Source organism: Puma concolor, chromosome C1 (genome assembly GCF_028749965.1).
Source record: "Puma concolor isolate L17-30 chromosome C1, mPumCon1.1.hap2, whole genome shotgun sequence".
NCBI classification, from domain to species: domain Eukaryota; kingdom Metazoa; phylum Chordata; class Mammalia; order Carnivora; family Felidae; genus Puma; species Puma concolor.
Window position 1 is genome coordinate 207,707,690 of NC_141674.1, and position 26,747 is coordinate 207,734,436.

General features: G+C 45.9%; 1 protein-coding gene across 1 annotated transcript in view; it reads left to right on the top strand.

Annotated features, from left to right (window-relative positions):
- Window positions 1-26,747, top strand: part of SGPP2 (sphingosine-1-phosphate phosphatase 2) — a 114,996-nt gene that overhangs the window by 81,697 nt on the left and 6,552 nt on the right. Inside the window, exons 3-4 of the mRNA XM_086719746.1 lie at window positions 2,765-2,944; window positions 5,965-6,054. Of these exons, the coding sequence (XP_086575872.1) occupies window positions 2,765-2,944; window positions 5,965-6,054 (270 nt within the window). The remainder of the gene's footprint in view (window positions 1-2,764; window positions 2,945-5,964; window positions 6,055-26,747) is intronic.

Consider the following 26,747-nt stretch of genomic DNA (forward strand, 5'->3'; position numbering starts at 1 on the left):
CATTGGTCTGCTTTCTGTGCTATAAAGTTAACATTTCAAGAATTTTATAAAAACAAGATCATACAGTATGTACTTCTTCTTTCTTTGTTTTTGTTCTGGCTTCTTCATTCTGTCTCTACATATATATGTATCCATAGGATTCGTTGGATAATTTTTTTCAAAGCGTGTTGGCTTTACGATGAGACCTTCTGTTTGTGTCACAGGGACCTCATACAGGGCTCGGCTCATTGTAGCTTCCCTGTAATGAATGTGAGGGCAGAGACAGGACTCCCCGGCCCACAAGAGGTATTGCTTCCCTAGGACTTGAAAAATAGAGCTCTATTTTCTGTTTAAGGAGAGCTGTCATTACAGTAATTGGTATTTGAAATTTATGGGTCAGAAACAATATGCGGCGGTAATATTTTTCTAAATGAAACGAACAACTGTCCTAATTCTTAAAAACATTCTTCAAACGTAGCAGGCAAAATAGAAGTGGAGTAAGAGGGACTTGTGAACTCCAAGGAAATTTAAAAATTTGTCTGCAGGCCCCCTGGCTGTCTTCACTTAATGATTTCAAGGGTTCCTGTCTGCGGATTTTAAGTACTCTTAAGCAAACTAGAATTACCATGCCTGCAATATTTCGTTTTTGCTGGTGAGTGGGGAAGGGCCAGTGTTGAGAAATGGATCTCAAGCGGCTTCTGAGACATTCCTGGTCGTCGGTGATGGCTGCAAGTTTTCCGTCCCCACACATAATTGTCAGTCTGATGCGGTTTTTACAGGTTCACAGGAGGGAGGCGGAAACATAAAAGAGCGAGCCGGTTTCCAGGACAGTAGTTCCTGGTAATAAGGGGACGGTAAAGAGGTTGAATTTCAAAGTCCGATTAGAAATCACAGCTATGGAATTCAGTGATTGTCACTGAGGCTTTAAAGCCTGTGGATTTGGCCTGCTGTGCACACAGTGGTTCTTGGTTTTTTAACCCAGAGCAAAATGGGCAGTGGGGCACGAAACATAAGCAGTGCCTTCTGGGGGACGTGAGTACGCTGGAATAATGCTCAGAATTAAGCGAGCTAAAAGAAAGCACCAGAATGTGGCCAGGCCCTAAAGCATTCATGGCCGGTCTCGTTCCAAAGCAAGGTGACTCCACCCATCACGAGCTGAACAGAGGCCTAGTAAAATCAATACGGTCGTGGTAAGATGAGGAGGTTTATGATTAAACCCCGGGACAAAGGGACCCGTGCGAGAATACAGTGTCACGTGGGGCTTCTCCAATTCTCATGTGCACGCGAGCCACCTGAGAGTCTTGTGAAAGCCGGGCTCTCATTCTGTAGGTCCGGGCTGGGGCCTGAGATGCTGCATTTGAGACCGGGGCCCAGGGTGGGGCACACACGGCCCTTCTTCAGGCCACACTTCGCATGGCAAATGCAAGCTTGAGTAGAGGGGCTGCTCTTCCGGCTTTGTGCCTGATCCTGAAAGTGTCCTCGAGAGCTCTCTGCCAAAGGAAGTCTGTGGTTGATAGTCCTTCCTGTTCGTCCCTGAAGGGTAACGGAAGTCGAATTCTGGTTTCTATCTTGTGCTTTACGAGAAAGAAGGGAGCGGAGCCGTTTCTTCATTAATGTCATCGTGAGCAATCACTTGAGAAAACTCTAGGTTGAGTTGTCTGTATTTGAGGGTTGGAAATGCTCCTGCCGTGTATCTTACTGATGCTCCTGATTACTGAAAGAAATTAAATTATATCCAGTGTGTTGCCTACGTGCATTTAGAGTAACAGTGTAAGATTCAAAAATAGAGTAACATTCGAAAAAATTTTTATTTATTTTTGAGAGAGAGAGAGAGAGAGTGAGTGAGCACAAGCGGGGGAGGGGCAGAGAGTGAGGGAGACACAGAATCGGAAGCAGGTTCCAGGCTCTGAGCTGTCAGCACAGAGCCTGACATGGGGCTTGAACTCACAGACCGTGAGATCATGACCTGAGCTGAAGTTGGACGCTTAACCGACTGAGCCACCCAGGTGCCCCCCCAAAAATTCTTAAGCAGAAGCTCTGTAACAATCACTTTTCTTTTCTTTTCTTTTCTTTTCTTTTCTTTTCTTTTCTTTTCTTTTCTAATGTTCATTTTTGAGAGAGAGAGAAAGACAGAGCACACATGGGGGAGGGGCAAAGAGAGAGGGAGACACAGAATCTGAACCAGGCTCCAGGCTCCGAGCTGTCAGCACAGAGCCCGATATGGGTCTCAAGCCCACGAACGCAAGATCGTGACCCGAGCTGAAGTTGGATGCTCAACCAACTGAGCCACCCAGGTGCCCCCAGAACAGTCACTTTTCTGGTTAAAACTTGAGAACAAAGACTGTCTGATTCGAGAACTATCCCAGCTTTGAGGTATTATCATGGTGGCATAAGACACAGATTTTGAAGCAAAACTCCTTGGATTCGAATCTTGTTCTCTACCTGCGTTCTGTAGGTGTCATTGGATTAAGTGAATTAACATTTGTAAAGCTCTTAGAACAGTACCTGGCACACATAGGAACTATGGAAATGCTTTTTGAGTATATCATTCAAATTAAGGTATGTATTAATGTCCTATCTTAGGGGCGCAGTGGTCTTCTGGAGTTCAGATGGCCTGTTTCTCTTTTTATGGACTAAGACGCATCCTACAAGACTTTCCCAGGAGGCAGCTGGGTCAGAGAGGAAGGGGATTTCCACCAGCAGACTGGGATCCCCCAAATAAATTCACACAACCGAGGGATTTCACTTACTCGGTTAGACTCACCCCTGTCCTTTGGTTTTGCAGTTGGTGATGTATATTGGCCAGATGGCCAAGGACATCCTGAAGTGGCCCCGCCCCTTCTCCCCTCCCGTCGTGAAACTGGAGAAGAGAGTGATTGCTGAGTATGGAATGCCATCTACCCACGCCATGGCGGCCACCACCATTTCCTTCACCCTCCTCATCTCTACGATGGACAGATACCAGGTGAGGCCGCCACCCATGCCGTGAGGTGGCAAAGAGAGGTTTTGCTTCAGAGTTGTCTTTTCTGAGGGGCTTTGAGGTTTATGAAATCGAGACTCGGGGGGACTGAAATGTATTGAGCCATCAGTGACAGTTTCTTCATAGAGAAAGGGACATATGGGTTAGCATCCAAGTCAGGCTGTGCCTCAGAGTGAAAGGCACACCCCCCGGTAATAACACCCCCCGCCCCCAACGAGCATGACATGGACTGCTCCCGACGAGACAGTACGTGATCGGTTTTCTCATCTTCTGCTTGCAGCGACGTGAGGAGCTTATGATCCTCGTACATGGTCCTCCAGGGCTGAGATGACTCCACCCGATAAATCCTCTTGCTAGACTCCCCAGGGCCCAGGGCAGGAAAGAGTCTGTGCCCCCCCGTTGGCTCCCAAGGATGCCTCTGCCCCTGGTTGGGGCTCAACCACTAGAAATAATGGCTCCGTGTTTTCTAGATTCCTCTCTAAATGACAAGAGATTAATAACTGTTGAAAACGGAAGAATTTCACTTCATTAATATCTGCTTAGATGCCGATTACACTCAGACCTTTCGAAAGTTACGTCAGTACGGCGGTCAAGTTTTGCTTTGCCTACCTGAGGAGTTTGGCTCCACGTTTGCGTTGAATTTAATAATTTTTCCCTTTTACTCTCTGGAAAATTTAGATTTCGTTAAACCTAGCAGTCATGTATGTAAACGACAGTGTCGTTTCGCCTTGTCCCTGCACCCTCGAAGCCCGTTCTGTGTTCTGCGTTGTGCAGAACTAGGGGGGGTCAGCCTGATGTAGTTGGACAAGGACAGGATTAGCACTGGATCCTGGCTCTCTGACTCTGGAGTCTTCTACCTGGTCACCTGGAGTCAGACCTCAGTTTCCCGGATGGGAAAGGGACAGGTCCCAGGAATATATCCAACCAGGTATAGTCTTCTGCCGTAACTTAGACATCACGCCAGGGTCAAAAGTGTGTGAGTTCTCCAGTACTGCCTGTCGGAATTAACTTAAGGCAGACTTCTGAGCTGCATCATATGCAGGGCACCTGCCCCAGCAGGACACGGTGGACCCAGGGCTGGTCCTCATCATCCAGAGAGGCCTGTGAGCTTGCTGACATTGCACAGGAAAAAAGCCTCAACTAGCAGCAGACTGCAAGAAAACAGCAACAAGAACCATTTATATACTCGTTTCAAGGCCACTTGGTCCTTCTTTAAAAACGCTTTTCAGCTCCCATGATGTAGCAGTTTTCAGCCTGAGTTGTTGCAGACTTCTTTCCTACTCAATTTTTTTTTTTTAGTTAAAAAATTCCTTTAATGTTTGTTTGTTTTTGAGAGAGAGAGGGACAGAGCACAGGTGGGAGAGGGGCAGAGAGAGAGGGAGACACAGAATGTGAAGCAGGTTCCAGGCTCCAAGCTGTCAGCACAGAGCCCGATGTGGGGCTCGAACTCACGAACCGTGAGATCATGACCTGAGCCACCCAGGTGCCCCTTCCTAGTCAATTTTTAATGATAAATATGTGTAGCTATTTGGGTTCTTTGCTGTAACATTTCTAAATATGGTTTCTTTATATGTGTTTAGGCTAATGCCCAAACTCTAACTTCTGAATGCATTAACTCATTACTTTTTAACACTTTTTCTTAAAATCTGAGACCCGGTTAATGATAAATGTTAAGAAAAGACGTACGACCATGTGTGATTGTATTCACGTCTTAAATCAGAAAGAATGTGTTGGGGGGACACCTGGGTGGCCCAGCTGGTTAAGCATCTGACTTCGGCTTAGGTCATGATCTTACGGTTCATGAGTGCGAGCCCTCCATCAGGCTTTGCGCTGATAGCATAAAGCCTGCTTCGGATTCTCTGTCTCCCTCTCTCTCTGCCTCTCCCCTGATAGCACTCTCTCTCTCTCAAAAATAAACATTAAAAAAAGAACAAAAAAGAATGTGTTGGGCTTGGAGATGGAAATTGTGGCTTCCAGTTCTGACTCTTACCCTTTACCGGCTGTGTGACCTTGGGCACAGTCTGCCTGTCTGAGCCCAGCTCCTATTGTGAGGATCAAATGGGATGATTAATGGGAAGGCATCTTTGTGCCAAAGTTCAATAGCGATGTAAGGGTTATCAAGTTTAAGGCTGTCTTCATTTGTGGAACGGACCTAATGATAGAGCCCACTTCGCAGAGTTGTGTGATGATTGACGGAGCAGGTGACTGTACAGAGCCTCACATAATATCGACAGCTCTCTGTCGTCTTTACCTTTCTCACCGTGAAACCCCACAGGCGTCAGTGCTCGAAGCACATGGATTTTATCTCTACGTCTCTGTTTATGAGCAGAATATCTGCATGTTCCTTATATGACTCCGCATGAGCCGGATTCTTCCGCTCATGTTACCCACCAGCGAATGTTGAGATTCGTTGTTGAGATTCAATGAGATTCATCATTGGCTTCATTGTTACCCGCCAGCGAATGTTGAGATTTAGCGAAGTCTGGATTTTTGCCTTAACATCCGTATGTAAAGGTGCCCATTCTTCGCTTGGGCCCATTGCCCCTGGGCTTCCTTAAGGAGCCAGCTGTTGGCCAAATTTGACCACACAGCACTCGGTGGGGATGGAGCTGGTTGGACTTCCAGGTGATAGTACGGCCCATCCACCTTGCCCCTCGCTCAGCACTGTATACTTCATACATGTTACTCTATGGAGAAGAATAGGTCGAAATAAAAAACGATTTACTTCACTAAAACTGCCTTAAGGCCGAGTTCTAACGAAGTCTCGTTGGTATGTTTATAGTTTATATGTTGTGAAACTTCCTCCCAGCGCTATGGTCCTGGGCGCCCTCCCCTTTCCTTTGCTCCATTTTCCCACTTTTCAAATGGTTTTAGACCATCAGACTGCTGGTCTAGGGAAATGGAGATTGACTGCGGTGGCTATTAAGCCAGGATGCTCTCCTCCCACGGCGTCAAACTACGTGAGCATGGTCTAATCGCCTTGTTTTCTCTTCTCCCCCCGACAGTATCCCTTTGTTCTGGGGTTGTTGACGGCTGTGGTGTTTTCCACCTTGGTGTGTCTCAGCAGAGTCTACACTGGGATGCACACGGTCCTGGTAAGTCCCTGTGGGCAGGTCTTGGGGTGACTGTCCAAATAACACCGCGGCCAACGTGTCGGTGTGTTTTTCACGCCGCAAACTTCTACAGCTATTTGCATACGTGCTTGTACTTCCCATCAGGCCAGTGAGGTAAGTAATTATGATGTTGTGACTCTTGCGTAATAATAATAATGAATCACTAAGATAATATCCAGGGAGGGGCGCCTGGATGGCTCAGTTGATTAAGCATCGACTTTGGGTCAGGTCACGATCTCTCGGTTTGTGAGTTCGAGCCCCGTGTCAAACTCTGTGCTGGCAGCTCGGAGCCTGGAGCCTGCTTCGGATTCTGTGTCTCCCTCTCTCTCTGCACCTCCCTGACTCTTCATTCTGTCTCTCTCTCTCAAAACTAAAAACATTAAAAAAAATTTTTTAATAGAAAAATTAAAAAAGAAAGATAATATCGAGGAGGCTGAGCTGGGCTAGGCTCTCCTGATTTGAAAGAGTGGCTAGAATGACAACAGAGACTCAGCTCATTTCTTTTCATGCTGGTTTACCTGTGGTGCAGGAGCAACGCCCAGGGTCAAGGATGGGAGCGTGTGGATATGGCTTCCCACTTAGGTCCTTACAGAGACGGGCCTGGATTGTAAGGATCTCAGCTGCCCTCTCCAGGGAAAGGGTCCCGTCGGGTCAAAAGAGCCCAGAAGTATAGGCCTTGCTTCCTTTCCAGACTGCTCTGGGCTGGCGGTTGTGGTGACACAGAGAGACGCGTCTGCATTTAAAGGTTCGCCTACCCTTTTACCGAATTGCGTATGTTTCTAGGGCTGTGGCGGTTCACGCGGTTACAATGACCTCAGAGCTCTGTTTCCGGGTGTGCCGGCCAGCTGCCTTGAGTTCCAGAGCACGAGGCTGGCCATGGCTAACCACAGGGCACTATTTATCATCGTAATTGGCACAAGAAAGATTTCTCTAGAACGGAATGGGCCCTTGCTAATTGTGTTACTCTCCGTGTGACGCTCAAAAATTGTGTTAGCAGAAAATGGCTCTGAGGGAAAGGCCACCCTCCTGCCTGTCCTCCTGGTGTCTGGTGTTGGCCATCGCAAGAAGGGTGGCGGGGAGTGGGGGTGGGGGGTAGGGGGGCAGAAGCAGCAGAGGTGAACGGATGGATTGAGAGAGCTTGTGAGAATGAGCAGAGGCAGAGGCTGGGAGGACGTAAACCCAGAGAAAGGGGGCTTATGGCCGCACGGGATGTGGTGAGAGACCCTCGTGCTTTCCTCTTAAAGCACAGGCTAACTCAGAAAAGCAAGGAAGAGCCGAAAGCCACTGGAGTCAGGACTGGGCCTCGGGGGAGGCAGGCCAGGTGCCACATGGAGGGAGCGCCAGACAAGTCCGCGACCAAGATAAATGATTTTAATGGAACACTTAGGAAAAAAGCAAAATTAATGCAAAAAATGTCCATGATAAACAAAATATCCATATTTTTCTTTTAAAGTTTATTTATTTATTTTGAGAGAGAGGGAGACGCAGAATCGGAAGCAGGCTCCAGGCTCCACGAGCCATCAGCACAGAGCCCGATGCAGGGCTCGAACCCACGAACCGTGAGATCATGATCTGAGCCGAAGTCGGATGCTTAACCGACTGAGCCACCCAGGCGCCCCCAGGATATCCATATTTTAAATAAAGGCCAGCTCTGACCCTGAATTTGCACGACCCGGCAGCTTCCGCCCCATCCTCATTCCGGCCCGACCAGACCTTGAAGACGCTAGAGGAGCAGTTAGGGGACCAGGCGCTTCATCTCCCTCCCGAGACTCGTCCTTGCGGTCCCCGTCCCGTCACACACACAGCGTATCTGGCCTCTGAGCCGACAGGGGATGGGAGAGGGGAGCATTCTCAATTCTCCACACCGCTGCTTTGCATTAGGAGGAGGGTCCCTCCAAGTACAGCCGTGGACTTCAATGTGGAACCAGCCAGCGCTCTCGCGGGTGTTTGGCATTCCTTTCATCTGGGGCTACTTTTTAATTTCCGCAGGCTTTCATAAAAAGGGATCGCGAGAATTCAGGTTGAAATGCAAACCAGCATCAGCACGAGAATGTGGAGCCGCAGACATGAGTAAAGGGCACAGAAAACCCACCTCAAGAAAGACACAGCTTGGTGCCTGTCTTTGCTTTTTAAAGTGGGTTATGGGGATGGGGCAGCAGCTATTTGCAGGGAAGACTGTTTAAGCCTCTCATTCAGCTGCAAGGAACGGGCCCAGCTGCTCTCTTTGGGGCATCCGTCCCAGAAGAAACTGGAGCAAAGCTGTAGAAACTTCTTCCCCACCCTCACCCCCACCCGGTGGCGCCATCGCCAACCCCCCCGCCCCGGGGTTTCTCCCACACGTGGAATTTTATTTCATAAAGATCTTAGAGCCGGACACAGGCCCAGGCCAGGGTGTGACGGTACGTAATTCCTAGTAGCAGGAGGGAACAGTTCCTTTTAATAGCAGGATCGAGTTAAATTACGGATTGGCAAGTCTTTGTCACTCAGCAGCAGCTGAATAGTTTACTGCAGGTGCCGGGCTGGGAGCCAGATCTGCGAGATACACACGGAAACAAACCCTACCTCACCCTCCCGAGTCTCTGCGTGTTGATGGTGACAGATCTGCGAGCTGCTGACGCCTTGGTGTGACAAGTACTGTACTTTGCGTGGAGCAGCTGGGCCGGGCCTCCCTCCTGGACCCCTTGCAGCCACCGGGGACTGCCTCGCACTAATGGTTCTCAGTGACTGCATAGTCACATCCCGGGGAAAGCTTTTTTAAAATCTCCCCCGGGGGGTATTTGGACACCCACATGCATAGCAGCGGCGTTATCCACAATACCTAAAGAATGGAGACAACACACACACACACACACACACGCACATGCACACACACACACAGATTCTAAGCATTGGTATTTTTTCAAAGCTCCTCAGTTGATTTTAATGTGCAGCCAGGGTTGAGAGCCATTGATTAGACTAACTGTCCTGCAGAACTGGCTGTGAGCACGGAAGGAGCTGGAAGGTGGAAGGCAGGTGGAGAGAGAGCCTGTGCCAGCACCCGCCACGTCCACGTCGTGAACTGCCCTCATCGCCCACGACTGGGACGTGCCCAGCTCGTAAGTCAGGCAGGTAGCTGATGGCTTGGTGCAAATGGCTGTCTGCGCACGGAGAGGAAGCAATTCAAGCAGCGCGGAAATGTACTTATCTCGCCCCTGAAGAAACCACTGCATGTCAGGGGGTGAGTGGTTTGCTCTCTGATGTCAAGGCTTCGGGGACAGGCTCCGGCTGACTCCTGGGCGGGCCTGAGTGAACCTACGCGTGGTGTCACCATCCTGCCAAACCAGCTCTGGTCCCACCTCAGAGATGGGTGTCTCATCTGCCAAGATGTCTCAGTGAGAAAGTTGGGCACCGCCCTGGCTCCTGCCTTCCCACGCTCCTCGGGGTGGTCACCGAGCTGAATTAATTCTGACTCACACCACTGCTAGAATCTTATTTCCGTATCTGATTATGCAGTCCTGTGCACGGGGAAGTGTCTCCATCTCCTGCTGGATGGGGATAATGCCACAGGTGGCCACAGCTGTAAGCTGCGGCCATCTGTGAGCTCTGGGGGAATCGACCTCGGAGACAAGTCAGTACTGTCGTGGCAAAACACGGGGGTAGAACATGGTGGCCTTGATGACATCCTTGAGCTGCTGATGTACCACCACTGGGGCCACACTACCTCTCGGCTTGGTCAAGGTAAAAAGTTCATCATTGCTCAAGCTGATTTTTATTGAAGTCTTACATTTCCCATAGAGAAAGGTGTCCTAACCAATGATTTACAGAAACATGTGTGTGTGTGTGTGATTTCACGTTCTCTTGGTTTGAAGAGTAAACCAATTGTAGCCAGCTGCGGAGGGAAATAAAGGAAGAGAGGGCAGAATGCGTTGGAAGGACTGGGACAGCTCTTGGAACTCAGCTCATGGAACTCAGGGTTGAGCAGCTAAGCCTCCAGAAGGATAGAACCAGGGCGTCTGAGAGCGCCTTCCTCTCCCACTAGAGTGCCACTGTTCAAAGAACCCCACAACCTCTCTCTCACATCAGAAATCTTAATTTCCAGAGATGAAAGCTTGATTGCCCTGGGTGCTACCCTTGGGCCAGTGAGCCTCAGTGAGGGGAATGATGGGACCCAGAGTAGAAACAAGACCCCAGAAGCCACCCCTGTGGGCTAACAAAGGCAGTGCCCTGAAAACAGGGGCCAGAAAGTTCTCACTCCTGAGAATGCCCAAACCCAAGTGGTTACCATCCCCGCGAGTCAGGACTCCTTGAGGGCAAAGAATAGACACTAACTCAAACTCACTTAAGCTTAAAGGAAAAGTCGTTATTGTTTCCTTTTAAGTTTATTTATTTATTTTGGGGGAGAGAGAGAGAGCAAGGGAGAGAGAGGGAGAGAGTGTGAGCAGGGAAGGGGAAGAGAGGGAGAAGGAGAGAGAGAATCCCAAGCAGGCTCCATTGCCCGTGCAGAGCCTGATGCAGGGCTCGATCTCACGACTGTGAGATCATGGCCTGAACCAAAACCAAGAGTCAGACAATTAACCACCTGAGCCACCCAGGCATCCTTGAAAACGTATTGGCTTTTATAACCACACGGTAGGAAGGGTAGAGGTACAGGTAGCCCTTGGGAGGATGGGACCTGAGGTCTAGATCTTTGTCGGAAGTCTCCCTATGCTTCCCTTAGCTGCTCTGCACATCTCTTCACATGGTGGGGTCATATTCTTGGGCTGTCTTCTCTCTGAGGCTAGACCCAAGGAGCTCTGGGCTTAAATTCTTTGTTTTATTCCTGAAAGGATTGCAGTGGGGAGAGTTTCCGGAAAGCGTCTAATGGCCTGGCCCGGACAATGAGCCCACTGCTGCGTTAAATGTTGTTGGAGGGTGCCAGGGATGGTGGTTGGTCCAGCTGGGTGGGGAGCCGGCTTGTGTGAGCAGGGGCTGTGACAGGCAGTGATGGTCAGGGTTAGGATTAGGGTTGGCCTGTAGGAGGGGCACTTCTCCAAAATGAAACGGATCTGTCCTTAGAAGAGGTACCCAGGGGTACCCTTTCTACATTGACACCGTTGCATCTTCCTGCACTTTCAAGGACTCAAAACTGGACATTATACTTGTTTATGTGGGGAAAGGAGGATGAGAGCAAATCAAGAAGGTCGGTCATACTCCGTTTTCGATGCCTGAAATGAATCAACTTGTACAGAATTGATTTTAAGTCTTTTGACTGATAAGGCGATCATCCCCAATATGTTAACGGTAAAATTAGCCGCAAGTTTTGTTGTTGTTGTGAGACTCGTGAATGGTCGTTCCGTTATTTTGAACTTGAATGAGCTGAAATGCTCTTCTATTTTATTGTCCCTGAATTGTTTGATGTGTGGATAATTATATAGATATTGGGTTTTATTTGCTTACTCATTTGTTTCGTTCGTCTCAGTATTGCTTTAGTTTTGGTTGCAGTTGGAGAAGGTTGAAAAGGCTTCTCAAATATTAAATTATCTGCAGCGCATACAAAACTGTATCCTGGCTTTGGACTAGAGCATTTTTGGTGGTTTTTTTTTTTTTTCTTCAAGTTCTTTGAAACTACTTTAAAAAAAAAAAAAAACGTACTTCAAACTGCCTTTCTTAATATGGAAAAGAAAGCTAATTATAATATAAATTATACCCAACCAAGCCTTACTTTCTGTTGTAGGATAAGTTCGTTACTGAGATAAAAAGGGAATTTGGTTGTGTTTTGGAGCACTACGTTATTACGCATATTGTTGTTTTCTTTACCTTGAAGAGACGTACTTTTACCCTTTTATGAAAATAGAGAATTGTTTCTGGTTTCAAAAGTAATAAGCACTCATGGTAAAGCATTCATCCTCTCTTGTTTTTAAAGTTGTTGTGGGTTTTGTAAAGACTAAATCGTTATTAGTTAACCACTATAGAAGTACACAGAGCCATTTGTTAGGGTGATATAACGGGAAACTGAAGACATTGTTATGTTTTTGTATTAATCAAACTAAAATTAGGGCATTTCCAGTAAGAACTGCTTGTGGTAGGTATTCCTAGCCATCAGCACAGGCAAATTAATTTTTTATTTCCTTTCTCCACCCTGTCCAAAAAGCCACAGTTGGGGCCCGGTTTTCCATCTGTTCTGCAAGTGTGAGTTGAGGGGGCCCACAGGAGTGCTCTGGATCCAGGAGGGGAGCCAGACTGAGCCTCGAACGCAGCTCGCAGAAGCTAGGCAAAGGCAGAAGTTGGTCAAAGCACTAGCATCACCCAGAGGCCAGCGGTCCCTGCAGGGCAGGACCCCCAAATTTAAAGGACTGAAGCAGACACAGACTGGTACTGGGCCAGTTCGCCTCCGACCAGAAGCCGCTTGTATCCTTCCTGCGGCGGTAGAAATCGGTTGGCCTACGAAACTGTTCTAGTCTGGTGTGTGGTCAGACCTGAGGGAATGTGACCATTAAGTGGCAATTAGCCTGCCTGGGGAGGAAGGCCAGGGAACTATTTGAGGCTAATGGCCGAGCAGCCGAGCCCAAGTGGACGAGGCCAGCAGCTACAGAGATGGTCCCTCTCGGTGGTGTCAGATGGGCAAGGTGGCCAGAGGGAAGCAGGTAGCCTACCTCCGTGAGAACGTCCCCAGAGTGCCCTTATGTCTCAGACTGTGGGAGAGGGAACTCGGGTAAATGCTCAAAGTCCAGATTGTATTGACAGCACATTCACTTTTGCTTACGTGAATAAAAACAGCCACGTCCAGGGACAGAGCACGGCTTTGACATCCAGCACTACTGGGTTGCATCTGTGTTTTAGGTGAGTTCCAGTTACTAGTAACATAAGAATAAGAGATTGGATTGAACGTTCCATGGAAGCCCAGTGTCCGGAGGTTTCTTTCTTTCATTAGGTTCTTGCTTTTTGGATTATACAGCGTGTTACGGTTTCACTGAAGGGTGATGTTTTTCTATGAGCTTATAATTGTACGCCTCTCTTAACAGAAAATGCACTGGCTTCAAAATCTGTCCGATCAACTTGTGGAAAAGGAATCAGACCTTCCCATGTATTTACATATTTTTAAAAGAGATTCTTTGGCCCCTTGGGAAAAAATATATATATGCAAACTTCGACCATGATGCTCACTGCAGCTGTGAAAATATCCCACAAAATAAATATTGGCATGAACTTGCACCTTAGCCCCCTTGCAACTTTGTAAACTGTAACTAGTTTGTCCTAGGGCGGAGAGGTGGAGCGATTTGCTGGGATTCTCAACTAACCACCGAAACCCGAGAATGGAGCCATTTCTGAATCAAATTCAATCATAAGGAGCATTCGGTTTAGTTCAGTAAACTATAAGTTATTCACCTTCTCCAGAAGGCAGATGTACCCTCTTAGAAAAGAAGAATCCTACACATTTAACATCAGTACCCACACCCCAGTTCTCTGACACCATCCCTTAGCGGAACACCCTACACATGGAATTCTGTGTTATGTATGCTTCTGCCTTGGGCTTCTTTTACTCACCATTTTCTTTGTGATATTCACCCATGTTGTCATATAGATCTTTAGTCCGTTCATGTTTACTGACGTAGAGTATTAGAATGTATGCCCATATCACACTCTATCCCTCCTATGAAGGATGGATATTTTGGGTTGTTTCCAGTCGGAGGTTATTGTAAATGATGCTACTCTGAACTCCCTTTCACGTGGCTTTTACAGCAAATATGTACATTTTAACATTGGGTACGAATGCACAAGTAAAATTCCTAGGTCATAAGGAGTGTTCAGCTTTAGGATATGCTGTTGTGTCTCCTGAAGAATTATACCAATTTCCACCCCCTACTGGTGGTATATGAGATTTCCAGTTCTCTGCATCTCTGCCCACCCGCCTGATGTCGACCATTTTCACTGTAGTTATGCCCGTGGGTATCTAACAGTAGTCCATTGTGCTTTTATTTTGATTTCTCTGATGAATAATCGCATTCAGTACCTTTTCATATGTTTGTTGGCCATTTATATATCCTCTTTAGTGGAGTGCCTGTTTTTCTTTTGACCTTTGTTGTCGTTGTTGTTGTTGTTGTTGTTGTTTTTACTGGGTTGCTTGTCTCTATTGGTGACTAACTGGTCAGATATCTGTGCGGTATGGCAAATTTCTTTTCCCATCTGATGGCTTGCCTTTTTACTCTATTGGAATCTTTAGGGAAAGAGAGGTTCTTAATTTTAACCTAGTCCAATTATCACACTCATGTTTGTAATTTTCTGTGTCCTGCTTAAGATATTTTTGCCTACCGGAAGGTCATGAAGATACTCTCTTATGTTTGAGAAGATTTAGTATTTGGCTTTTCTAATTTAGATCTACAGTCTGCTTGGAATTGATTTGGATTCATCTTTGTTCTGTAGGGATACCAAATATGCTCAGCACTGTTTATAGGGATTATCCTTTTTCCATTCACTGAAGCATCAACTTGGTCATAAATCAAGTCACTGTGATACTCTCTATGTATATACTCTCCACTCTCTTGCCTATTTGTCTTGATGCTAATCCCACCCCCTTATTTACTTTAGCTTTGTAATAAGTCTTGAAGTCAGGTGGTAAAAGTCCTCCAGTGTTCAAGTATTTTAACTCTCCTATTTTTGATCCTCTATTAGCTTGTTAGAAAGTCTTTCCGGGGCGCCTGGGTGGCTCAGTCGGTTAAAGGTCCGACTTCAGCTCAGGTCATGATTTCCCCGTGTTGGGTTGTATGCTGACAGCTCAGAGCCTGGAACCTGCTTCAGATTCTGTGTCTCCCTCTGTCTCTGCCCCTCCCCTGCTCGTTCTCCCCTCCTCCCATCTCTCTCTCTTTCTCTCAAAAATAAATAAATATTTTTTTTAAAAGTTTAAAAAAAAAAAAAAAGAGTCATGGGACGCCTGGGTGGCTCAGTCGGTTAAACGTCCGACTTCAGCTTAGGTGGTGATTTCGTGGTTCGTGAGTTCGAGCCCTACTTCAGGCTCTGTGCTGACAGCTCGGAGCCTGGAGCCCTCTTCAGATTCTGTGTCTTTCTCTCTCTCTGCCCCATCCCCTACTCATGTTCTTTCTTTTTCTCAAAATAAACATTAAAGAAAAACTGTTTAATAAAAAAAAAGCCTTTAGAGATCATTTAGTGTTTACCCAAGAGATTATAACATGCAGCCTTGATTTGTGAGTCAAATGCAGATTAGTACTTTTACCATTCCCTGGGAATAGTGAGTCATTAAATGAAATTCAATTCTACATATATTTAAAGCCCACAAGAACTTATTTTTATTGTTTTATAATTAACATACATTTAGGCTTATCCACATGTTTATCCTTTCCGTTCTTCATTCCTTCCTGCAGTTCTATTCTTCCATCTGGCATCTCAATTCTTTCTGCCTAAATTAGTCTATTCAGTGTTTCTTTTAGCATGGTTATGCTGGCAATGAATTCTCTTGGTTTTGGGTTTTGTTTTCTTTTTTTTTTTGGCGGTGGGAGGTGGAGGGTGGGGAGAATGGCTTTATTTCACTTTTGGTTTTGGAGGATATTTTTGCTAGGTATAGAATTCTTTGTGTCCTTTCCTTCAGTATCCCTGACCTGGATTTTTGCCATTTCTACCTGCCCACAGTGTGTACTAAGTCAGTGTAACCAGCTTGATCAGATAACAGTGAGTTTCCAGATTTCATATTTGTCAAGCCAGGATGACTATTTTTTAAGATATGGATAATCCATTGGTATAGGCTTTTGGAAGGCATTTTGCAGAATATATGGCTGTCTAAAGTGCACATTCTTAGTATTCTGGGCTTCTATCCCAATTTTAGTTTACTCTAAAGCATATAATTGCACACGTGTAAAAGTGAAAATAGTGATAATAATAGAAAACATTTATAAAGCTCTTATGATCTTTCTAAGTGCTAAGCACCATTCTAAGTGCTTTGCATATATTAACTATCTCATAGCAACCCTACGAGGTAGGTGTGTGTGTGTGGGGGGGTGCTATTGTTTTCCCAGGCTTACAGAGGAAGCATACAGAGGTCAAATAACCTGACCAAGGCCCTGTAGTTGATAAGAGTTGGACTGAGATTGAAAACCAGGCAGTCCAACTTCAAAATCGTGCTTTTAATTACCACTCTGTCCTAACCCTCCAGGATGTTTATTAATGCATTTAATAGCACACGACAAGAACATGCTAAATGTTCATCAATCAGATCTGGTTAAGTATAGTATTTCCATAGAGTGGAATGTTCTATAGCCATTAAAGTAATGCAGTTCTGTAATCATGAAAAGATCTGGATGGCATATCGTCGATGAAAAATGCAGCTTACAGAACAGCTTATAGTCTATGGTGCCATTAGTTATGAAATTGTGCGTGTCAGGGGGTGGTTATGGATAGAGTCCTCTGCAATGCATTTTTAATAATGAGCCTGACTTGTTTTTGAGAAAAACAATAAAGCTATTTCTGTTTAATGGACAGAGACTGTATCTTACTCTTCCTCTATCCTCATATATTGCTCGGTATGTAATAGTCAGTTGAAAATAAAAGCACATGATGGCTGCTGAATCATGATGGATGAATTACTAAATATTTGAGCTCTATTATTATTTACATGAGGATTGAGGATTTCCTAGAAGGAAGATTTTAGACTTTATTGTCATGAATGTTAACTCTTCTTTGGGAATTTGCATGCCTTAGTGTTTCTTTCTTGCACTGTCTGCCCCCCCCCTTTTTTTTTTTAAAGAAACAACACTTAATTTTGGCAATAAAACCAATACATGAGTTTCAAAGGGCTTACTTCCTGCGTCCTTTTATTGTTTGGGACTCAATTAAATTGGCAAACCGTTGACTAGAAAAATTCCCCTTAGTTGCTATAATCCTACCTCCCACATCTGACTGAAAAAGGGAACTGAGTTCTCAACAGAATTCATATCCATCCGTCCCTTCTCTGTGGTGCTGTTTCAGAAGATGAAACTCACCTCGAAGAGTTTAGAGCTGTGCTGGCTCTGGTTGCCCTTAGAGAAGAATAGCATTTATTTCACTGGCCGCAAAGGGCAAAGGGACTGTTTATCCATTGAAGCCGTCAAACTGCCTGAGAACTAGTCTTATTAACAAAGTATGTCCTTCTGGGACATGAACATGAACAGGGCCACAGCAGACAGATGCACAGGAGTAAAGGGGCTGCCTTGAATCCTATGCTCTGAAAGTCAACATAAGGTCCAGAATTTAATTTTAATCTCAAAATGCTATTGAGGTCTGTGTTTATGTATGTCCGTGGGAATGTTCCTTAAAACATGCTCAATTCAGAAAGGAAGTGAATACTTCATGTATCCTATTTCTTTTTTTTTTTTTTTTTAACGTTTATTCATTTTTGAGAGATAGAGTGCAAGCTGGAGAGGGGCAAAGAGAGAGGGAGACACAGAATCCGAAGCAGGCTCCAGGCTCTGAGCTGTTAGCACAGAGCCCGATGCACGACTTGAACCCGTGAACTGTGGGATCATGACCTGAGTTGAAGTCAGATGTTTAACCGACAGAGCCACCTGGGTGCCCCTCATGTATCATATTCATATTTGCACACAAGGCTTCCTGTAAGTGCTGCAATTTACTTGATTCTTCAAAAAAAAACCCAAAGCCTCCACAAAATTATTTCATACGCATTGATTGATGGCACAATTTGGTTTCCACGCCATACCTCTGAGCTCTCGCCATGCTTGTGCAAAGGATCATCCGTGTACCACAATCTTATGCCTCATTGTATCTTGGATCTCACTTCTCCATTTAATAAAGCTACATAGTTTCACCTTCTCACTTGGCATACACTTAGTGGAAAGGAAGTGATAATCCTGTAATTGAGATGGTCCAGCCTCATCAAGGACACCACATGACTGTATTTGACATCACTAGGACGGTCTGCAAAGCAAGACCGATGTTTTTCAAGTCTCTCGTAATCCCCAGTTCCTACTGGGATGCAAGGGCCACAGACCGTGCCCTCCAGAAGTTCTGTTTTGCACAGGGAGCCAGGACTCAAGGGTTCAGGACAACATTTCCTAAGGTCAGTGACAAAGGACTGGCACAGATTTCCTTTTCCTCTAAATGTGAGCACTAGGTCAACAAAGAATCTTCAGATCTTTCTCTTGTATCTGGTTCTACACACAAGAGTTTCTACATCAGACTATCACCTTAGGACTTTCAAAAGCTGTAGTCTCACCTTTGTGTGGTACTCCTATGATTCCGAAATCGTGCTCTTCTGCATATTTCAAAAAAGCACTCCAGAAGCTCTGACCTGCTACATTCACCATGAAAAGCCCATGCTGGCCTCAGGGATTTTTAGCAGGGTGAGATGGTATTGGGCATTCATATTGTAGTCCCCTGACCAGCAGCCTCAGCATCACCTGGGAGCTTGTTAGAAATGCAGACTCTCGGGGTGCCTGGGTGGCTCAGTCAGTTAGGCACCTGACTCTTGATTTTGACCCAGGTCATGATCTCATGGTTCATGAGTTCGAGCCCCGCATCAGGCTCGCTGCTGTCAGCACAGAGCCCGCTCTGGATCCTCTGTCCCCCTCTCTCTGCCCCTCCTCTCTCCCTGCCCCTCCCCCTGCTTGTTCATTCTCTCTCTCTCAAATAAACAAAGAAAGAAAGAGAAAAAGAAAGCAAAAGATAGAAAGAAAGAAAAGGAAAGAAAGGAAGGAAGGAAGGAAAGAAAGAAATGCAGACTCTCCAGCCCCACCTGGACCCACTGAATCAGAACTTGACTTTTAGGAAGCTTTCCAGCAGGTTCTAATGCAAGATACGATTTGAAAAGCACCGAAACACCCTACACACAATATCCCAGCAAATATGGGGACAACGCCAATTAAATTTCGACCTGCATGGGCCTGTTCAATTCTATTGCATTGAACATGACTTTCTTCTGTTCTCTTCTTGCTCAGAGGCCCCTCTGCCCACCCAGATTGGAGAAAAATCGCTTAAATGTTTGACAGTGCCTTTTGTGTCTTGAAGCAGATGGTCCTTCCCTATAGTTTCATTCTTACAAGCTGCTTAGCAGTTGTCAAAGATGATGTTATAACCTGTCTCGAAGCTTGTTTGATCTAGTGTCATAATCCTGTTGACCCGCCTAGCCTTGTGATTCATCATAGTTAGAGCTGTTCATATTAATGCGAATTATGGGTGGGGAAATTCTGTCTGTTTCACGAAGGTCTACTGTTTGGACTTGTTCGATTCTGTGAAGCCAAGACAAGCAGATGATTATTTCCTAACTCATGCTGTATATGGGCTAAAGTTTAGACACTTATACCTAAATATATTTCTAGTTAATATTGATATTGTAAAAAGCATGCAGTAGTATCTTATAGCGTCATCACATTAAGAAACATTAACACCTTGGGGCGCCTGGGTGGCTCGGTGGGTTAAGCGTCTGACTTCGGCTCAGGTCATGATCTCACGTGAGATCTCACGTGAGATCCGTGAGTTCGAGCGCCGCGTCGGGCTCTGTGCTGACCGCCCAGAGCCTGGAGCCTGTTTCAGGTTCTGTGTCTCCCTCTCGCTCTGCCCCTCCCCTGTTCATGCTCTGTCTCTCTCTGTCTCAAAAATAAATAAACGTTAAAAAAAAGTGAATATACAACGTAAAACAAGAAAACCACTTTTGTTTGTTGCTATATGGAATGTACATATTCAATCATCCAAGATAATTAGTCACAGGAATAACCATTGAAATAATTACTTGCTAGACGATAATTTTTAAATGGGAAAATCATAACTCTTGCCCACATATAAACTGAGTCAAAGATTTTATTCAACTGATTAATTAATCATCCTTATACCAGCAAGGTATTAGCAACTAAGTACTTACAATTTAATAAGTATTACTTGGAGACTGCTGGGTTATGTACAAAACTGGTTACTATCCTACAGAGTAACAAACTGTAACCTTTGGGGTTATCATTTCCGCTGGACGGAAATCTTTTGCATCTCTGCCAAGGGAAAATCTGTCAACTCGCCTGTCGCTCCGTGAAGTCTGAGACCTCTAATCAGTAGTGAACGGGGCACTGTTCTTCTGTAATCCTTAGATGGCCTTTTCCCCCATATGACATTGAAGTGAGTTTATTTTTGGCAGCCTGGGTGGCTCAGTCATTAAGCATCTGACTTCGGCTCAGGTCATGATCTCACAGTTCTTGAGTTCAAGTCCCGCTTTGGGTGAACACGAGCCCTGCTTCAGGTTAAAAAAAAAAAAAAAAAAAAAAAAACACGAGCCCCAGGTAAGCCCCACTTCTCTCTCTCTCTCTGCCCCCTGTGGGATTCTCCCTCTCTCTCTGCCCCTCACTCTCTTGTGTGTGCGCGCGCTCTCTCTCTCTCTCTCTCTCTCAAAAAAGGTTATTTTTTTTTTGCCTCATGTCCAAGTTTTATGTAATTTTTCTTAACACACAGAAAACCATTTTCTGTTAAAAATGTCAACATAATTTCTAATGGAGGTTTAGATGTGCTCACTTGGAAAGTGAGCATTTATTTTTAAATTGCAGAAGGCGAAAGCTGGCATACTTTCTTCTCCCTCACCAGTTACTCCTGAGCTTAGTGAGTATTCAAAAAGTCTTCCTGGGGGCCCCCCCGGGTGACTCAGTGGGTGGAGCATCTGACTCTTGATTTCGGCTCAGGTCTTGATCTCACGATTCGTGAGTTCAAGCCCTGTCGTTGGGCTCTGTGCTGACAGGAGTCTGCTTGGGATTCCCTCTTTCTCTGCCCTCACCCCACTTACGTGCCCTCTCTCTCTTTCTCAAATAAATAAACTTTTAAAACGAACTGAGAAAAAACTTAAAACGTCTTTTTCCAGGCTTTCTCTTTATGGCCATAGATTTCCATGCCTCATGATCCTTAGTCCTAGATTTGTGCTTGGGTATTAGGTGGTGCAGACAACAGCCATGACACGGCAGGGAGGGGCATCAGTGATGGAGGCCCCCCCCCCCCCCATTCAAAGAGCCGTGAATTTCAGGAGATTCTACTGCTTCTGCTCACACCGTGTGGCAAGGTAAATCTGCTTTTGCTTGGTCCCTGTGAACAGTGGTGGGTTTCAATAGGAAATTGATATTTTTTCAACTTACGCATTCATTCTTTCTCCCCTATACGTATGCTAATCACATAACATGCAGGTTTCTCGCTGTAATCATATTCATATTCATGAACAGTGTTGCCTCCCTCTTTCCATTTGGCTTTTACTGAATCTCATCGACATTATTCTCAGAAATTGAATTAACTGTGGGCTAGCGGGGCAACGAGCGAGTATTCCGAGGGCGTTAACTAGGAAACCTTGACCTGTCACTGAAAGTTATTTGCTAGAAGATTTGTAGGAGCTTGGGATTTTTTTTTTTTTTTTTCTAGTTTGTTTTTCATGTCAGGGTCTGCTCGCATTGAGAGCATTCACTGCACGTACAAAGAAATAGGTCTTGGCTTTTACTCTGCGCCTGGCTTCAGCTTGCTCTGTGAAGGCGGCCAAGGGCAGAGAGGGCCCTTCACAGTCTCTGCGGGGGACCTGGCGGAGGGGAAGATGCCAGAATCCTAGACCCCTCGGCATAAATGGTTCCAAGATCTGAATGCATTCTTTCCTAACAATTGAATGAATGGGTTTGTTCTCCCCACTTCTTTCTAGTTAGCTAACCTTGTGTTGTGTTGGTCTGCTCAATAGCATTCTTCAGCGAAGATGTTTGGAGATAGAATGTGAATTTGGCCCAGTGAGCTGCATATGGGAATGACATGTAGGGTCCGAATTCACAAACGCTGGCAGTTCTCAGGGTTGGGGCCTGTGGCTGAAATATCTAGAGATGTTCACCAGGAGGCGTGTTTCCGTTTGGCTAAGAATAAAAACACGATTTTTATGTGTTTTCTATAAGCACTCACTGAAGTTCGCCCCGATGCTTGGGCTAGCTTGATTAGCATTCTTTTCTGAACATTCCAGATTGCCTGTCTTTATCATCGTTTTCTGTAATGAGACACAATAAAGCTCAAGCTTTTATCTAAATACTAAGTTTTGTAAGTGAAAATGAGAATAGGGACAAAAATCATCTTTCTTAATTGTAACTTTGGAAAATGGTAGTCTCCTGTAATTTTTTTTTCCCAAGTAATTTGAAAGGTTTTGCTTAAACCCAGGATGGTAAATTGAATTAAAGATTTATTATATTTTCAAACAATGTGCTCGGATTCAAACAATCCTGGCCATGGAGCTTATGTGCCTTTATTTTAAATGTTACTTACGTCGTGGGGGAACGATACGTTGAGCGTCCTATAGATGCGTGGGGGGTTTCATTTTTTTGGCGTGATGTGAAAATTTATAAGCATCAGTTAAGTATTTTTTTCTTTTCAGCTGTGTTTACACGTTCTGATTTTAACATCCTGATTTCTTCACCTGGATTACTTTTTCTCTATATTAAAATGATAGGTGTTGACTAGAAAATTTACAAAATACCACAAAGCGTGGAGAAGATCATCATCATCTGTGATATGCAAATAGGAAAAAAAAACTACTTTTAACATTTTAGTTGATTCCTTCTGACATTTTATCCATCCATGCAAGTATATATTTATATAAATCTAGGGCATCCTTTATGGAAAGTTTGTATCCTGCTTGATATTATCTCACTTATGGGTGCTTTGAAACCATAAAAAATAAGGCTCCTAAATGTATCTTCTCAAATGTAAAATGTTCATGCTACGTTATTAAATAAGAAAGCAGTACATGTTTTTATCTTAATATAGTATGCTTGATTTGCATCTTTCCCGATTCTTTATTGTTACAATGTATGCCCCAGTCCTTGTGCTATTTTTGCTTATTTGTATTTTCGGATTGTTCTATAGCGGGGCATGTGTTACTTAGTTGACTTGATTGGTTGTGAATTGAATCGATCCAATGAGAATCATCCCTATACGTGGATCTTTGTGAACGGCTTTATTATTTTCTTTGGAATTTTTTTAGAATAACCTCCTAGGAGTGGAATAATTGGGGCAAGGCAGTGAGTTGTGTATTTGTTGTGCAGTTTCTAGTCTAATTATATATGTTCTATGGAAAGACGTTTTGTGGGTTTTTTTTTTTTTTTTTTGCAAAGTAAGGAATGTCTATTCTGCCATTTTTGCCCTCGTGTCCTTCCCTCCCATGCTTTGTCACCAGCTCTTTTCCTGATCTCCCGTGCCAGTCACATCTCCCTGTAAGTCACCTGTGCCCTTCCCCCTCTTCTCTCTACCCTGCCTGTCAGATCCACCTGCTCAGGACAGCTTTGTCCCAGAGCTGGCTCCTGGCTCCCCACCTCTGCCCTTGTGCCCTCGGCACTGACCCCTGCCCACAGCCCGTCTTCGCCTTTCCAGAGACCTGGGAACTGTTTTCTCTCTAGCCCCACGTGCTGTGCCAAACAGCAGAGGTTGCAAAGAAATCACCTGCTCGTTTAGAATTTTCCAGAATCAAAACAGCAGATCCAATTCTGAAATGGAGATTTTTGTCAGTTTCTATAGTTTCTGCGAACTGAGTAGCTCGAAAAAATTAACACAAAAAGTTGTTCCTGAATTTTCAAGTGTTACAGTCCTTATTTTTAGAAGCTGTTTAGGATAATTTTATTACTAGAGATTTAGAGCCCCAAATTAGAAAGCTCATAAGCGATGGTTCAAGTATTTTCCTTATAAAAATAACAAACCGTCGTTATTACAACATCACCTTTTATGGCAGAAAATCCAACTGTGCTGGCTAGCAGGGAGAAACCTCTATGCCAGCAGCCACGTTGGCTGAGATTACCGTTGCCTCAAACGCTATGGCTGTGAACCAAGAGAGTCCACTCTTCCTGAAGCATTGGAGACGAACAGAATTCATTTGTGAAGAATATTCCAACCAGATGTCTGGGAATTTGGTAACTGCAGTTACAGAAAAAGACAGAAGGCAGGCAGGCGGGCACGTTTTCTTTTATGTGTTGCAACAGTGGGTATTAACGATTTTGGACATTCAGGAGAAGAGAAGGGCCCGCATGTGCTACAGGCCAGGCTCTATGCTAGAAGCCTGGAGACCTAAGAGAACCTTACTGATCAGCGTCTCTTAATCAACTCAGGGGAAGAGTGTGCAGACATATGGCCGCAGCAAAGGCGATATGAAGGAAGGGCTTTGGGAGTGATTTGAAGCAAGGGCCTTCACATTCAATTCAGGGAGGGTTATTTCCAACGGTGGTGACACACGAAGATATTTGGGAAAGGAAGTGGCTTTTGAGCCGAGCCTTAGATGAACTGACATGGTCTGCAGAGATGTGGTTCAAGTGTGCTATAGGTAAAGGGAATGCAAAAAGCTAGAGGGAATAGATTGCACTGGGCGTGTTTGGCGAAAGCGAGCAGCCCCCTCTGACCGTAATGGAGAGTTCAAATGAGAAAGCAGTGAGGGAACCCCCGAGAATGGTAGACCGATCAAACCCATGGCACGTGGACTCTGACACTCAGTCTGGAGGCTAGTATTTCTCCAAGTTTTTACCTCAGCATTGTGTTGGGTGTTAAATGCAGGCTCCTGGGCCACACTTGCATCCCCTGCATTTGATAAAATCTGCATTAAAAAAATTTTTTTAATGTTATTTATTTCTGGGGGGGGGGGCGGCAGGGGAAGGAGCAGAGGGAGAGGGAGACAGAGGCTCCGAAGCAGGCTCCATACTTTCAGTGCAGTGCCCAATCCGGGGCTCGAGCTCACGAACCATGAGATCGTGCCTGGAGCTGAAGTCTGGCCCTCGACCAACTGAGCCACCCAGGTGCTCCTGACGTCTGTATTGTAATAGTCTTCCTCAGGGATTCCAAAGTGTTCATGTTGCACAAGAACAATGGAGAACATTTGCTATTGAAACAGCCATCAGGGGGCGCCTGGGTGGCTCAGTCGGTTAAGCGGCCGACTTCGGCTCAGGTCACGATCTCGCGGTCCGTGAGTTCGAGCCCCGCGTCGGGCTCTGGGCTGATGGCTCGGAGCCTGGAGCCTGTTTCCGATTCTGTGTCTCCCTCTCTCTCTGCCCCTCCCCTGCTCATGCTCTGTCTCTCTCTGTCTCAAAAATAAATAAACGTTTAAAAAAAAAAAAAAAAAAAAAAGAAACAGCCATCAGGAAGGCGGTCGGGAGAGTGGGAGGCAGGAGGTGACGTGAAGGTTTGACCACGGGGTGGTGACAGCCGGAGCAGGGATTTGTGCCAGGGGGAGGACTCCGCGGAACACAGCAATGGGCAGCAAAGGGAGGGAGCGCTCAGTGTGGCCAGCAGGACCCTGAGCTTCTGGGGCCAGGGAGACTGGGGCGAATCTCCCGAACACCCACAAGATCACTCCAAACCTCCGAAGCCCTGCACACCTGTGTATGTCCCCACCCCGAACAGAAATACCCCCACAAAATATTTTTGGCGTTTCAGAGGGAGTCTCCCCGGGGCTCTCCAACCAGTCTGAGCCCCCCTAGCACCTCCTTGGGGTCAGACAGTATGGTGTCCCTTGCTCCCCGCCTAGGTCAGCCGGTTGGTCCTGCCTCCTTGCCTTCCAGGCTCAGCAGCTCGCAGGTACCGGCGGTCACTGCCCCGTAGCTCGTCTAGGAGATGCTGTGACTGCTGAGTCCTGCCCCACCAGGCCCCTCCCCTGCTGGTCTGCCTGTCATCAGCGTCTCTTCAGCTGCCCCTCCAGGCTCCGCAGGTCTACACCCAAGATGGATCCAAGGGCCATAGTGAATGAGGCGGGCCCTCTGCCTTCGTCCTGCCAGGTGGTCTCACCAAGGGCACTGTGGCCAACAGGCACGAGGAGGAGGAATGGGTTCTTCCCATTGGAGCGCCCTCCGCCAGAGGGACCTCAAAACAGCCTTCTTCAGCTCTGCGTTTTATACACTGAGGCAAAATGACTCTCTTCATTCTCTCCGACTCCTTCAGAACGCAGATGGGACTTTGGTGGGGCTGGCCGGGACATCATTTGAGTGGTAGAATCTTCTCTCCCCACTGAGAGTAAAGGCTTGTTTGGGGTGTTTGAGTTCATTGGACCTGGGTCTCCTCCTTCCCTCAGAACTGTGTGTTCCTTTAAGACTCGCAGACCAGATGCTCTCAGTCCTAAGGTGACATCTTAGCAGGTCATCCCCCACCCCCACCGCCCTGCCACCGTTTTCCACGTACGCCCAAATCCCCATGGAGGACACAGCTGGGCTCACCTGGGATCCCCACTCCACCTGGGAATTGAAAGGCAGATCCTGTTTGGAAGAGGAGACGCTGAATTATTTCACTTGAATTTTTTTAAGGAGGAAGCACGTTTACATGATAATAAAATTCAGAAGGCACACGAGGGTGTCCTGTGAAAAGTCTCCTTGCCCACCGTGTCCCCCGCCATTTAAGTGGACCTGTTTGCGTATTCCGGGAAGAACTTAGCTGTATATTCTCCCATCTTTTTAAAAATGAAAATGGCAGCATGTTAGGCACACTGGCCTGCCCTGTGCTTTTAAAAATTCCACGTCAGAGGGGCTCCTGGGTGGCTCAGCCAGTCAAACGTCTGCTTCTAGATTTTGGCTCAGGTCGTGATCTCAAGGTTCGTGAGTTCGAGCCCCACGTCGGGCTCTGTGCTGACGGTGCGGAGCCTGCTTGGGATTCTTTTTCTCTCCCCTTCTCTCTACCCCGCCCCGGCTCAAGCTCATGCGCTCTCTCAAAATAAATAAATAAATAAATAAATAAACAAAACTTAAAAAAAAGTTCCATGTCAGAATCTC